A 16335-nucleotide genomic window follows, 5' to 3' on the forward strand; every position below is an offset into this window, starting at 1 on the left:
CAGAACCAGAACAAATGAACATCTAAATAAAAACCTTTTTGTTCTTTGTTCACATTTATTATAATCTGTCAATACAGCATGAGTTGGGGGACTGCTGGCAGGACTAAAGTAGCAAAAGACGAGCTAAAAGCTAACAGTAGCCAAAGAAGAGGCAGCAGCTAAAGTTAATGAACGTTCCTGAAGGATCTGAGGAGATCTGATCCTGGTTCTGTGGAGAAACAGAACCGAGTCAGAACCATCAATAAAAACAAGAACCTTCAACATCAGAGCAGCGCCAGCAGCCAATCAGAGTTGAGAATAGCTGGTCTCCATGGTAACGACGGATCGTTTGGAGGAGGAGCAGCGTTCGGTGTAAAACGGAACCAACCCGGAAAAGTTCGGTGAGTTTGGGGTGACACCGTGGGTTCTGGTTGTTTGTTTGTTTGTTTGTTTGTTTCTCTAAGCGTGCGGCCGCTGCTGCTTCCTGTTTCAGCCCGTTCCAGAGACCGCGGTAAAGTTAGATGTAATTCCGTCAGGCAGGGCGGGGAAACAGAACCGGGTCAGAACCTCTGGAACAGAACCGTGTTTATTGATTTAATGTTGTTTACAGTAAAACAAGGCTCGGTTCTGTCAGCAGCCTCTGGTTCTGACCCGGTCCGATGATCCAGTTCACCTGTGAGGAACAGCAGCCATGACGTATAAACAGGGACGGTTTTTGTTCCTGTATCATTTATATTCAGTTATTGGAAGCTTTAGATTATTAAGGGAAGAAAATTAAACTAAAACATGTAAATAGTTTAAAATTTCCCGTGACATAAAAAAAATTCTACAAGCAACATGTTTTTAGAAAACATTGTAATGTTTAAAACTCGATTTAACCCATTTTGTCTCAAAGCTGGTAACATAACAGGAAGTGACATCACAGGGGAACGTCTTGGTCTTTGGGCTGGTATAATTCAGTTTATGAATAAGAACTGTCTTAATTTATTTAGAAAAGTATGTGCTGTATCTCCGCTGATTTTCATGTTGCTTATTTTACACCACTCGTGTTTCTGTTCAAATCATTGACATATTTACGTCATGGTTCAAGTGATACGCAGCTTCACCACTGAGCGGCGCTGTTGCACCATGGAAATTATTCATTCTGTATCTTGCAGGGTTTCTCTCATTCAGTCCAGGCTGGGGGTCAGGTCGAATGTGTCACATATCATCTTAACCAGTGATTTATAATGGAAATACGAGTGGCATAAATTAGCTAGATGAAGATCGGTGGAGATGGAGCACGTAATTTTCTAAGTAAATTAAGACAGTTCTTGTTCATAAACTGAATTATACCAGTACATTTTCATATCCAACGGTGATCCTTGCGACCCAGAAGTATTCCTTTTAATGCATGCACAAATGAGCTGCACTATGGATCGGGTCGCAACAGATTGGGTAAGCACAAGAACATATGATCTCAACCATAGACATACATATTGTAGATGCCTCAGTGAGCACTGAGTCATATATCAATGTCGCTGCCATATTGGATGTGGCAAAAGTCAAGCGATAGGAGACGCCTCATTGATTCAGAGTGGCAGCATGGAAAAAGCTGTGCAAGACTTCTTTTCCAAGGAAAGGGTTTGTAAGCTCAATAATCCTGGTAGATAACAACAGAAAAGTTTAAATCATCTCATCTGGACCAGTTTCTTTAAATGAGAAATGAGGACTTTGTCAGTCTGCGACCTGCCACCCAGGGAGCCTTCATTGCTGTGTTTAAAGCCAACCTCTTGTTGGAATCTCAGAAGTAGGTTCTTAACACATGCAAGTAGAGCACACCTCAGTGAGGACTGAACTAGGTAAAAGGGCCTTCTACTCCGCTCCCGTTTCCTGGAATATCTTGCAAAAAGATCTGATGCTCTTGACCTTCACCTCTCTAAGTGGCTTTAAACATCTGTTAAGTTCATGGCAAAACCAATGCAGACATGTTCCTGTTCTTAGTATCTTACATTGCTTTATAATGTAGCTGCGTTTTGTTTTGTTTTGTTTTTTTTATATTATTTTCTTCCATTTATTTTTCAATTTTGTAATGTTTTTCTACTGTTGTCATCTGTGCTTGTTTAAAACGGGTCTGTCTTGTAAATGAGTCCTCGAGGCTCAATGAGACTGACCTGTATAAATAAAGGTTGAATGAACATAGACAACACACAAAACAAAGCACAAATAACTTTAACCATTAACCTTTAATTTAACCATTAAGCATCTTTTTACATTTTTCCAAACTGTTTAGTTTTTGAAATGTAATAAACTGTATTTCGCTCTCTAAACGCTCAGGGTAACGTGTATGAATAATTACATGTTCCCCGCTGACAACGTTAAACATTTCTTTCCTGATGGTTTTTCCCACGGCAGCAGCTGCAGGTAAGGGGCGTTTACCTTCGGGTCAAATTGAGGTCACCGATTGGTCAGTTGCTGACACGCCTACTGGATTGATTGACAAGTGACTGTTGAAGATCTGACTCTTGCAACAACAACAACAACAACAAAAAAAGAGAGCTGCAGCCGGCCCTGGGTGGTCCAGGAGCAGCGGTAGCAGTGTTCTGTGTTTATATGTTGTTAAAAGCTCTAAAATATAAAATAAAACTCAGGGAGCGCTGGCCCTGCAGCCCCGCATCAGCCCAGCCCACTGGGAAATCTCCAGACCCTCTCGATTACCCACACTGGGCCTGCGTCTCCTTAATAAAACACTTGTTTTGTTTGTTTGCTTGTTTGTTTGTTATCAGAAACGTCTGATGTAACGTGTAATTCAAGGTCAAAATCAATGTTTCTTTATTGTCATTCGCATCTCATGTGGTGCATGTGGTGGAACGAAATTGTGTACACCGGGTCCCAGTTACATCCAACAAAAGTATAAATTTTAAAGGAAAAACAGTAATAATATCCAAGATATGAACTAAGAAATACTCGTAACTTAGTAATACACTAAACACTTAATAGTGCAAAAGAATACGCCGAACAACAGCAGCACGAACATGAGGCTGTGTGAGCAGATGAGTACGAATGAACACAGAATCATGGAATAAATCGGCAGCATGAAATAAATCAGCAGCATGGATAGTCAGCAGCACATATCAGCAATCAAGTGACATTACAGTGATTTTATTTTCACAGGAGTAATCCTGGTTAGAGATTCATGAGTCTAACAGCTTCAGGGTAGAAGCTGTTCCTCAGTCTAGTGATTCTGCACTTAATGTGAGGAAGTAGAGTCTCTGATGAGCTATCTTGATCAGACTGGTAGTGTTGTTGCTCCAGCTGAGGTTGTCATTCAGGTGCACACCCAAGTATTTGTAGCTTGGGGGGGGGTGGGGGTGGGCAGTGTTTGTTTCGTCTGAAGCCCACGACCATCTCCTTCATCTTCTTCACATTGATGTGAAGGCTGTTCATCCTGCACCAGCTCTCCAGGTGTTCCACCTCCTTCCTGTAGCTGGACTCATTGTTTGTGATGCATCCCACCACCACTGTATCATCTGCAAACTTTACAATTCATGTACAATTACTGTAGTTAATGAATTTTCTCACCATTTAAAATCCAAAAGAACAAGTTGGTACTTGTGTTTCAAAAGTACTGTAACTTTCTTTTAAAGCATCAAAGTTCATGCTCAATCATCCAGGTACAAAATACAATGATGGTCAGTCAGGTCATCTGGACAGTTTCTTTTTTGTGTAAAGACGTTTCGCCCTCTATCCAGAGGGCTTCATCAGTCACCAGCAAACTGGTTGGTCCACTAAAGGATTGCACTGCTTAGTGGGGAAAACAGTTTACTTGGGACTCCTCAGACTGATGAAGTCCTCTGGATGTGTGTGCTTACTGTGTTTGTAGTTAACGTTGTTCATATCTTAGATCTCATTACTGTTTTACTTTTACACACATTTTAATACTTTTGTTGGATGTAACTGGGACCCTGTGTACACAATTTCTTTCCACCTCATGAGGTGGAATGACAAATAAAAAACCTTGAATCTTTGAATCCTTGAATGAACTTTGATGCTTTAAAAGAAAGTTACAGCACTTTTGAAACACAAGTGCCAACTTGTTCTTTTGGATTTTAAATGGTGAGAACATTCATGATTTATTACCATGCAGAAATATACAGAGAAAACTTAAGATACATGGTGCTGCTTTGACAAATACTCTGGAAATATATCTAAAATATTATAACGGTGTTCAGACCAAGCTCATTAACCCGGTAATTTGTTGACGGTCCCTAAAAGAACCACGCTACTCTGAGGGACAGACTGAACAGCTGAACAACATCAGACTGACTGCATGGGCTCCAACAAGGAAGCCTCCGCTGAATCCACGGAGCATGAACGTGAAATATCCAACGTAAAATAAATGTTACCACTGCAGCACACACTGGATATACTTATATTTAAGGCTGATTTCAAAACAAAACTCCATGAACCTCAAATACGTTTGTTCCATTGTTGCTGTTTGTGAGAACAAAAAAAGGTTAAATCATGTCATCTGGACCAGTTTCTTTGAAGGAGGAACGTTTGTTGTATGTGAGGTAACATTACACACAGTACAGTATTGCAAGGGAACGCAAAAACATTTGCGTGGGAACGCAAAAGTAAAAGAAAAATCCCCCATGTCCCCTCCCGGGCTCAGTACAACTTTACACTTAGTGTGAGAAATGAAATAATTAATATCAGTTATAAAAATAATTAATGTCAGTTATTAATGCTGCTATGAATTAATGCAGCTGTGATCACTTAATAATCAGTTCCAGTTATCCATCCATTATCTTTTACCCGCTTCTTCCATTTTGGGTCATGGGGGTCGCCGGTGCCCATGTCCAGCAATCACTGTGCGAGAGGCGGGGTACACCCTGGACAGGTCTCCAGTCCATCACAGGGACACATAGAGACAAACGAGACAAACAAACATTCACTCTCTCACTCATACCCCGGGACAATTTAGAGTTAACAATCAGTCTAACATGCATGTTTTTGGTCTGTGGGAGGAAACTGGAGTACCCAGAGAAAACTCACGCATGCACGGAGAGAACATGCAAACTCCACCCAGAAAGACTCCTGGACCGGGATTTGAACCAGGTACCTGCTCGCTGAGAGGCAGCAGCTCTACCAGTTGTGCCACCGTGCTGCGTTTTAACAAAGTTATTTATTTTAATTATGTGAGAAATTAAAATGTTAATAATGTACCTAAGTAAATAAAAACTGCTGTAGATTTGACCAAAGATGGGCTGAGGGTCTTACATCTGGAGCTGCTGAACCCTGAGGGTCAAACTTTTGGAGCAGTTTAAACCTCCACGAGGCCTTCTTGGTCGGTGGGACTTTTCTGCTAAATTGAAAGCCTTGTGGTTGGGTCTGATCAGTCTTCTTCATGTGATGGATCCTCCTGACCCCCTTCAGTTTCTCCTCTCCATGAGTCCAGCTGTGTTCTGTCAGGCCCATCATCACAACCTAATACCTGTGTGTTTCAGGTCAGTCAGTGATGGCAGGAACATCCAGACATGACAAAGAGATGGCCATGAAGGCCAAACAGCAGCTGTCTGACTGTTCAGACCCGTTGGAGAAACTCCGGCTGCAGTGTCTGTCCCGAGGCTCATCAGGCATCAAAGGTCTGGGCAGGTAAGCTCCACTCACTCCACCCACCTCTTGATACAAATCATTTAACCCTATCCACTTTATTCCTTTTTTTTTTTAAAGAACTTTATTAACAGTACCAAAACAGAACAATACAACAAGAAACAAATACAATGCACATGTGGGTGTCATAATTACATTTTACAAAATAGGGGGTTCTATTTCATATAGGCTTCGCCCTTTAAGGCTATCGCTAGTGGGTTTTCCTCTCGCATGAAGCACTAAAACTCTAGTCAACACCCAACTGCAGTGTGGGCCCCACCCCCGGTCTTTATAAGCTGCTCTGAGACCGGGGTTCAGCTCCCCTGGTTTCTTCAGCAAGCACTTAAGAACTCTAAAGAGCTGAAGATGTCCAGCAGAGTCATTCACCTGTGTCTGGCCAACGGGACGGGGTTTATCCTCAGCTCCGACCTGCACGCTATCTGCAAAGGTTGTCTCGGAGCGGAACACACAGGTCAAGCCCAGACGCCGCAGGCTTCATGTCTGCTACAAGCTTCTCTCGTGCAAGGAGAAACAACGCAGAGTGGCCATATTTGCTCCAGGCAAAGGGCATTTCCAAATTTCAGAGAGCTACCCACTGAACAAGGCCCTCAAATTCTTTGATGCGAGGCATGATTCGGATATTTTCATCTCTAACGAGGACTCAATTTGCAGCTTCGCTCCCCCCACCCAGGCGGGAGCGCTGGAGCCATGCTTCCTGTGGCAGGTGCACTTCCAGGCATCCCTATGTCAGCAACCATCCCCCTCCCAGCAATCAGCTCACTTGTACATGCTCTGCCTGACATAATTCAGAAAACGGTGAACGCCAGAGATCTGACTGTACTGGAGCCACTGGCCCCCCTACTTCCAGATGACCTGGCAGGAAGGTTTGCCGCCCTGCACTCCGGCTGCCAAGACCCAGTCTCGCCCCGCTTCCCAGCTGTGACGACATACTTGGCTGGAGCAGTAGTCGACCCGCTGAAGCTGAGAGCACCTGTGTCCACCTACCATCATGAAGGTGGAGGGGCTCACCGATAAGGGGTTCCCCCCTTTTCTGCTTCTGGAGCCAAGTCTGATAGCTGTTTTTGGGGTCAGAATGGTCTGGCATGTTGGATGACGGCCCGCCCCCCATCTTCCAGCGACCAGCTCACAGTAGGACTCACGGATCGAATTCATCAGTGCACATCTCTAGACAGCTGCAGTGGCAAACAACGTGGCCATGATGGCTTTCAGCATCTCCAAAAAAGCCAAGGAGCTGGATATTTCCTCAGAGGATCAGGACGAGTTCTGCAACACTGCTGGCACCATGTTGAACTTATGCACTGCTCAAGCCATCTGTGCGTCCCGCATCCTGTCCTGGGCAACTGTCCTGCAGCATCAGATGTGGCTCCACCTCTCTCTCCATCCCTGAAGAAATTAAAAAAGAACTGCTGGAGGGGCCTATCAGTCTGGACGGGTTGTTCAGCCCCCATTTCCAGTCGGTGTTGGGTCAGATACAATCCTCTTCAGACGCACTGGAACGAGTCCAGAAGCATGTGGTGCTGCCTTGTATGGACCCCCACTTCTTTCATGCCCCTGGTTGCTGGTGGGACCGCCGGGACCAACGGCAGCACCAAAAATGCTCAACTGCCGCAGCTGCATCTTCCCGAGCTCCGAGTGCAGTGGCCACCTCTAGAACCCAGCCAGAGCAGCCACAGCATCTCAGCTTGCAGCGGAGTGCCAGGGGCCGCCAATTCACCTCAGGAGACACAGCTGAGATGCCTTAAGAAATGACGCTTTGGGGGGATGTGTGTGTTCACAATGTTGAAAGTTTTGAAATAAAACACCAACATCACTGTTACAACAGTGGGGGCGGCTGTGGCTGAGTGGTTAGAGCAGTCGTCCTCCAATGCGAGAGTCGGGGGTTCGAATCCACCAGCAGTCACATGCCGAAGGGTCCCTGGGCAAGACACGGAATCCTTCATAGCCTCTGATGTGTGTCCCATCTGTGTATGAATGTGATAAAGCAATGATTAGTCTCTTTAGAATGATTTGTTCAATTAGCTTTGTAGAGATCTAGTAGAGTGCTGTATGAATGGGTAAATAAGGCACAGATTGTAGTGTAAAGAGCTTTGAATATCTTGAAATAAGATAGAAAGGTGCTATATAAGTACGGTCCATTTACCATTTACAACCGGCAAAAAAACAAGGGCTCATTGCGCTAGGTTGTAATTGGGGTTGGGCGTTTCCACCCTCTTCACACCTCAAGCAGCCATGGAGTCAGATGAAAAGGTTAACAGTGTGTTTATTTACAAGGTGAATTATATGGTTGAATATTTACGTAGGAGGCTTACCAGACTTCAGAGTGAGCCTCAGGCCAAAATAACAAACAAAACAAACTATTTTTCTTCCTATTTTTAGCATTTACCTAATAAATCAACAGTAACAAAAATACAGGTTTCTTACCTGATCTAAACTAACAAAAACAGGAGAAAAATGATCTTAACTAAACTGACAGCTCACCCCTACAAGAACTCCTTACAAAAATTCTACTAATTTATCTAAGCGACAGACAGCAGGTCAGCTGTGGCTGGTTGGGACATGCAGAGTGGATGGAAAGCCGCTGTCTGTGGGATTCCTGGGTTTTTTCCTGTCACTCACTCTTCCTTCCACAGCCAATTACCTCAACTCACTCCACCTGCTGTTGCTCTGAGGAGGACTGCCTGATGGGGTATTTAAACACCCGCCAGACACCTCTTCAGTGCTGGGACATCTTCTACCAAATGGTAAATTCGTGTACAGCCGACTAACCTTTGTTACAGCTGGTTCACACCAACTGTGACTCCTCCAGGACCTTCCACAGCCTGCCTCTTCAGATCCTTCCTAGGATCTCATCCCTCCACTGGATTCCATCTGTGGATCAACGGTGTCCCTTCAACATTCACCATTAAGGCATTCTCAACTGGGTCAACCTGCTCCTCTCTCCACCGCCAAATACCTCAGGACTGGATCTCCTACAAAAACCCAGGACCTCTCCTCTCCTTCTTAGCCTTCACCTACAACACAGACAGTAAGGAGTTAGCTTTCTATCTTCAAGAATTAAAACATTCAAAGAGTCACCAGAACCCATACTCACCTATTCCTCTTCTCATTTACAGCTGCGACGACAAGATTCACCTGTAAATAAAGTTCACTTACCTTTTGAAGTCCTGACTCTGTCTTTATTGAATCGGTCTGCTCACATGGGGGTCGACGTTGTTAAAACCTGATAGTATGTCCCAGCCAATGGACCCCCCGAGCAAGACTGAGAAGGTAAAGACTCAGTTAGAACCAAAAGTAAACACTGACCCTCTCCACTTAACTTTACAGTGGATTTTTGTGCAGCAACAAACAAACTCAGGACAATCTACGGGAGTTGGGTGGTATGGTGTTCTCTCTTCAGAGACAAATGGCGGACGAAGCTTCATCTTTGACTCAACCCATCCCTCTGGAACCTACAATTAGGATTAACAATCCGTGCCCCAAAGAACCGGACATTCGACCTTCAGAGATGTTTGAAGGTAACATACGCAAATGTGGTGGCTACGTTCTCCAGTGTAACTTGGCATTTAATCGTGCTCCCATTACCTATTCATCTGATTTTGCCCGCATAACTTATGTGGTTAGTGCTTTAAAAGGAGAAGCGCTTCAGTGGGCACATGCTTACCTTCGTAGACGCCCCATCGAAACTCTGACGTTTGCTACCTTCTTGAAAGATTTTCTTCGGGTCTTTGACCATCCTTTGCAGCAGGAGGAGGCAGCCCAAAAACTTTTTTCACTACGTCAGGGGAAAGAAACGGTGTCCAAATTCGCCATCCACTTCCGCATCATCGCCGAGGAATCCGGCTGGGGTGAGATAGCGTTACGCAGTGCATTCATTAATGCTTTAAATTGACAGATTAAAGACCAACTAGTCACCCGGGACATTCCATCGGATTTGGATGACGTAATTTCCCTGGCCATCCGGATAGACAACAGGGTTCAGGAGAGCCTCTTAGAAGAGGACTACAAGTCCCACAAGCTTCTTCTTCCCAGAAGTAATGATGCCGCAACCGCGGATTCAACCTCTGAACCCGAACCGATGCAGGTTGGTACGACTCGGCTTTCTCCCGAGGAGCGACAGTGCCGCCTTAAGGCCAACGCCTGCATGTACTGTAGGAAGAAAGATCATGTGATTGCTGCCTGCAAACTACGGGTAAAAGACAGAGCCCACCAGTAATACAGGAGATACTGGTGGGTACCACTTATTTGTCTCCTGAGAAGAATCTAAGTCTACTGACTATCATTTGCATTAACTCTGTCAATTTTCCTATCCAGGCGTTGATTGATTCCGGTGCAGAACAGAACCTAATCAGCAGAAACCTGGTGGAGGGACTAAATATCCCCACAACCAACTTAACACCAGCTATCACCGTCTCTGCTCTCACTGGACAAACCATCTCTTCCATCTCATTAAAGACATTAAAGATAATGTATGTTGTATCTGGAAATCACAGAGAGACAGGTGAGTTTTTTTGTTTTCGACTCTCTTACACCTCAACTTATCTTGGGTCATCCCTGGCTCAAATTACACAACCCTCAAATTAACTGGGTCGAAAACAGAGTTGAAAAGTGGGATGAAAGATGTTCTCTGAAATGCCTCCGCTCAGCCATCTCTTCAGGTTCATCTCCTAAAATAAAAGTTGAAGACATTGATCTTTCAACTATACCTTCAATTTACCACACGATGGCACCAGTCTTCAGTAAACAAAAGGCTTTATCTCTACCGCCACACCGTCCATATGATTGTGCCATCGATTTACTTCCTGGAGTGCCATTACCTACTAGAAGACTATATAATTTATCTGGGCCTGAAAAAATATCTATGAAAAACTATATTGATGACTCTTTAAAATCAGGCATTATCCGTCCTTCCACCTCTCCAGTGGGGGCCGGGTTCATCTTTGTGTCAAAGAAGGTTAAAACTCTAAGACCATTCATCGATTATAGAGGACTCAATCAAATCACTATTAAGAACAAATATCTTCTACCTTTAATCGATTCTGTCTACGAGCAGCTCCAGGGGGCCACCATTTTCACAAAACTTGATCTACGCAACGCGTATCATCTATTGAGAATTCGCAAAGGAGACGAGTGGAAGACAGCTTTTAAGACACCTTTAGGACATTTTGAGTATCTCATTATGCCATTTGGGTTAACTAACGCCCCGGCAGTTTTCCAAGCTCTTGTTAATGACGTTCTTCGGGATTTCCTCAACATCTTCATATTTGTATACTTAGACGATATTCTCATCTATTCCAAAGACAAAGAGCAACATACTCGACATGTGAAGGCTGTTCTCCAGAGGTTATTAGGAAACCAGCTTTTTGTCAAGGCGGAGAAATGTGAATTTCACACTACCACAGTGACTTTCCTAGGATTCATTTTTGAGAGAGGACAGGTTCGATCCGACCCTGAAAAGACCATGGCTGTAGTGGAGCGGCCCACACCCAGTAATAGAAAACAGTTACAATGGTTCCTGGGGTTTGCCAACTTCTATCGACGGTTTATTAAGAATTATAGCAAAGTCGCCACTCCTCTGACCCAGCTCACCTCTACCCTAAAAAAATTCAACTGGACACCTGAAGCTGAAATTGCTTTTAATAATCTCAAACACCTTTTCTCTACAGCTCCCATTTTATCACACCCGGATACCAAGAGGCAGTTTATCGTGAAGGTAGACGCTGCTGATTTGGGAGTGGGGGCTGTGTTATCTCAAAGAGCATCTGACGACGGGAAACTTCACCCACGTGCCTTCTTCTCACGTCGTTTGTCTACTGCTGAGACGAACTATGATGTTGGCGACCGTGAGTTATTGACTATAAAGCTAGCATTAGAAGAGTGGAGACATTGGCCAGAGGGAGCTGAACTCCCCTTCATAATTTGGACCGACCACAAGAATCTAGCCTACCTCCAGGGGGCTAAGAGACTTAATGCCCGACAGGCCAGATGGTTGTTGTTTTTTGCTAGATTTAATTTTTCCATCACGTATATTCCAGGGTCCCGCAACGTCAAACCAGATGCTCTCTCACGACAATTCTCTACAGTCGAGGGTCCGGACACTCCTGAGAACATCCTTCCTTCCTCTTGTAAGGTGTGTGTAATGACTTGGCCTATTGAAAAGGACATCCTGGAGGCCCAACAGACGGAACCTGATCCCGGTACCGGTCCTCCGGGAAAGCTGTTTGTCCCCACAGCCACGGTGGGTAAGGTGCAGTAATGGATCCATACAGCTAGGTTTTCCTGCCACCCGGGTGTTAGACACATGCTGCATCTTATCAAAGCATCCTTTTGGTGGCCTAACCTTGTGAAAGATGTTAAGGATTTCATTTCAGCCTGTCCCACTTGTGCTCGGAACAAACACAGCAACCAGCCCCCTGCTGGCCTGCTGTTACCACTTCCCATCCCCAGCCGTCCCTGGTCACACATCGCCTTGGACTTCGTCACTGGTCTCCCCGTCTCTGATGGTAACACAGTTATCTGCACAATTGTCAACCAGTTTTCCAAGTCTGCTCATTTCATTCCTCTACCTAAACTTCCCTCTGCTCTTGAGACTGCCCAGATTGTCACTGAGAATGTCTTTCGCCTTCATGGCATCCCTCAGGACATCGTCTCTGACCGTGGACCACAATTCGTCTCTCAAGTGTGGAGGGGTTTTTGTCGAGCTTTAGGAGCTACTACCAGCCTCACGTCTGGATACCACCCTCAATCCAATAGCCAAACTGAACGTTGCAACCAGGAACTGGAAACAACTCTGAGGTGCGTAATTGACAGCAACCCCTCATCCTGGAGCCAACATCTGCCTTGGATTGAGTATGCTCATAACTCACAAACCTCCGCAGCCACTGGGAAATCTCCTTTTGAGGTCGCTATGGGCTTTGCTCCTCCACTGTTCCTCTCACAGGAGCCTGATGTGGGCGTCCCTTCGGTCCACCTTCACATCAAGCGCTGCCGTCGGATCTGGCGTAAGACGAGAGCTGCTCTGTCCAGGTCTTCGGAGCAGAACAGACGCTTCGCCGACAGACATTGATCCAAGGCTCCTGTCTACAAGGTGGATCAGAAGGTATGGCTGTCTACCAAGGATATAACCTTAAAAGACATCCCCAGGAAACTCTCCCCCAGGTTCATCGGGCCGTTTCCTGTGGTAAAGGTGATTAACCGGTCAGCCGTGCACCTACAACTCCCGCCTGCCATGAAGATACACCCTACTTTCCACGTATCTCACATCAAACCGGTAACCACCAGCCCTCTACACCCTCTGACCAACCTCCCTCCTCCCCCATGTCTCATAGACAATGAACCGGCCTTCTTGGTCCGACGCCTTTTGGACGTATGGCGTCTTGGTTGGGATGTCCAATACCTGGTGGATTGGGAGGGTTACGGCCCGGAGGAACGATCATGGGTTCCCAGAGCTCAGATCCCGGATCCCGGACTCATCTCGTCCTTTTTCCAAGCTCACCCCAAAAAGAGACTTAGATCGCCAAGAGACAATTCTTGAGGGGGGGTACTGTGGGATTCCTGGGTTTTTTCCTGTCACTCACTCTTCCTTCCACAGCCAATTAACTCAACTCACTCCACCTGCTGTTGCTCTGAGGAGGACTGCCTGATGGGGTATTTAAACACCTGCCAGACACCTCTTCAGTGCTGGGACATCTTCTACCAAATGGTAAATTCGTGTACAGCCGACTAACCTTTGTTACAGCTGGTTCTCACCAACTGTGACTCCTCCAGGACCTTCCACGGCCTGCCTCTTCAGATCCTTCCTAGGATCTCATCACTCCACTGGACTCCATCTGTGGATCAACGATGTCTCTTCAACATTCACCATTAAGGCATTCTCAACTGGGTCAACCTGCTCCTCTCTCCACCGCCAAATACCTCAGGACTGGATCTCCTACAAAAACCCAGGACCTCTCCTCTCCTTCTTGGCCTTCACCTACAACACAAACAGTAAGGAGTCAGCTTTCTATCTTCAAGAATTAAAACATTCAAAGAGACACCAGAACCCATACTCACCTATTCCTCTTCTCCCTTCCAGCTGCGACAACAAGATTCACCTGTAAATAAAGTTCACTTACCTTTTGAAGTCCTGACTCTGTCTTTATTGAATTGGTCTGCTCACGTGGGGGTCGACGTTGTTAAAACCTGATACTGTCTTCTCCAACTCAGCTCCTCTTATTGTGCAGCACCTCCAGGCAGGCAGCCAATCACAGCTTCGTTCAGCAGTTTCTTCCTCCAGCTGCACACCTGGACACTAATTGGCACAATTAGGGCTTTGCACACTCACACACATTCAACTTACGACTGGGGTCATAACATCACTCAACGAGTAGAATCCTCACTACAGTCAGATCGAATGATCCTGCTGTGCCCTCTTCACACACACCCCACACAGAGTGAAATGATGACTTTTAAATGGACATATAAATGCAGCCATGGGTTCACGGTTCCCAAGCAGCACAAATATGACTCCACGCCAGCACAAAGTGTTGCGCGTGCGGATAACCTCCCTCCCTCTGGCTTCTTCCTCCCACCTATCGGTGGATGAGAGTGCGGACGAGGAGCAGTGTGAGCCCTCTTCTAAGCAACGCGTGACTGTACCACCCATTCAACGGGTATGCCCCCCCCCACACATACACACACACACACGTAATAATGTCCAGAGAGCATGTGCTGTAGCTGCACTCACGCAGTGACATGTAGGAGGAGATGTATGAAGGCAGCAGACATTGTTACAAGGCATTTCCTAGCATTCAAAGTTAAACAGGATCTATTCTGAAAAAGAAACCCAATTTAACTTTGTTTCCTTACTAGGTTTTCCACTTTAGAGAGATGTGAATCGACCAAGATACCCAAATATTTGTAGGAATCGACAAACTCAATAGAGGCACCATTTGAGGATAAAATCAGAGGAAGAACTGCTGGGACTGACTTCCTGTTTGAAAACAACATCCCTTTGGTTTTGTCAGCATTTAGGACAAGTTTGAGACAGAACAAATCTGACTGGATGATGTCAAAAGTGGATTGCAAAAGCTGGAAAGACTTAGCAACTGTTTTAGCTCGACAGTAAACAACTATATTATCAGCATAGAAATGTAAGGGATGCTCTGACCTATATTACCTATGTAGGTTGTAAAGAGGGTGGATCCTAAGACTGAGCCTTGTGGTGCACCATTGTTGACTGTTAAATAACTGGAGGAAATACCATTATGTTGAACACATTACCTCCGATCTGAAAGATAGCTAAAGAACCAACCAATGGTGTGTTCTGCGAAACCACTTTCTGAGAGCTTATGACACAAGATATCATGGTCCACAGTATCAAAAGCTTTAGACAGGTCTAAGAAAAGTGCAGCACAATATTCCTTAGTGTTCGTGCTTCAACAATGTAATTAAAAACCTTCAGCGAAGCAGATGTGCTGTGTTGTTTCCTGAAACCAGATTGATGGGGAGGTAAGATGTTAAGTGTGTCCAAATACTTTTTGATTTGAGAGTTGATCACTTTCTCTAGAACCTTGGTTAAAATGCAGAGTTTAGAGATTGGTCGATAATTGTTCATTGAGGTGGGGTCACTTCCCTTCAGCAAATATAGAACAAAGGCTGTTTTCCAAGTGTCTGGAATAGAGTTTTGGCTTATGAACAGATTAAAGATGTGGGACACGGGGACTGTGATGATATGAGCAGCCAGCCTTAAGAAATAAGGTGGAAGGTCATCTGGTCTTGCAGATTTTTTAGAGTCTAGACCTTTAAAGAGTTTATTAACTTCACTAACTGGAAATGGGGAAAGAGAAAAGGTGTGATTTGCTGAAGATTAACTTGTAGAAGAGATTTGGTTTGTAGATGTTTGACTTTTAGGGGAAGTGGCTGATTTTCCATTAGTAACTGTGTCAAATAAAGAACTAGAAGCAACAAAATGTTGAAACAATTCAGGATCTCATGTTTATTTGACACAGGAACAGAGTTAACAAAAAGTTGTGATGAGAGATCAGATGATTGGGAACTGCCAGAGAGAAATTTGATGGTTTTCCAGAATCTTTTAGGATCATTTAGATTTTTGGAGGTCTGAGATAAGAAATAGTTATGTTTTGCAGCTTTGATGGAAGTTGTACATTTATTCCTCAGCTGTCGAAAGTTCAACCAGTCTGTGTCTGAGCCAGATTTTCTCGCTAGAGCCCAAAGCTGATCTCTCCTGTGAAGAAGGTCAGCTAGATCAGGAGTAAACCAAGGGCTGTCTCGTCCTTTTATTCTGAACTGGTGAAAAGGAGCATGTTTGTTCACAAAATAAATGAAAATATTATGAAAATAGTTCCAAGCGGAGTTCACGTCATCAGTTAACAGAATACGATGCCAGTCAAAGTGAGATAAATCCCAGAGGAATGACTGTTCACAAAAATGTTTCAAATCCCTTTTTTGAATTAGTCTGGGCTTAGAGTGTGGATGTTTAATGTCCCTGAGAGCTGCTATTACACAATGGTCATTCAAACCATCAGTGAATATACCTATACCAGGGAATTTATGAGGCATATTTGTTAGAAATAGGTCTAAGATGGGAGATTTTTCAGGACAACACTTGTTTGGTCTGGTGGGAGTATCAACAAATTGGGTCAGATTAAGGTCGTTTTTGTGAAAAAATTAATAAACTAACATGTATTGTTTAAATATTATTTA

General features: G+C 44.6%; 1 protein-coding gene across 1 annotated transcript in view; it reads left to right on the forward strand.

Annotated features, from left to right (window-relative positions):
* Nucleotides 1-321: 321 nt before the first annotated feature.
* The window catches only part of capslb (calcyphosine-like b), a 19230-nt gene continuing 3216 nt past the window's right edge, over nt 322-16335 (forward strand). The window contains exons 1-2 of the mRNA XM_037691949.1: nt 322-380; nt 5469-5616. Of these exons, the coding sequence (XP_037547877.1) occupies nt 5480-5616 (137 nt within the window). The 5' untranslated portion in view covers nt 322-380; nt 5469-5479. The remainder of the gene's footprint in view (nt 381-5468; nt 5617-16335) is intronic.

The sequence above is a fragment of the Nematolebias whitei genome, chromosome 18, assembly GCF_014905685.2.
Source record: "Nematolebias whitei isolate Nwh7 chromosome 18, NemWhi1, whole genome shotgun sequence".
In the NCBI taxonomy this organism is placed as follows: Eukaryota; Metazoa; Chordata; class Actinopteri; order Cyprinodontiformes; family Rivulidae; genus Nematolebias; species Nematolebias whitei.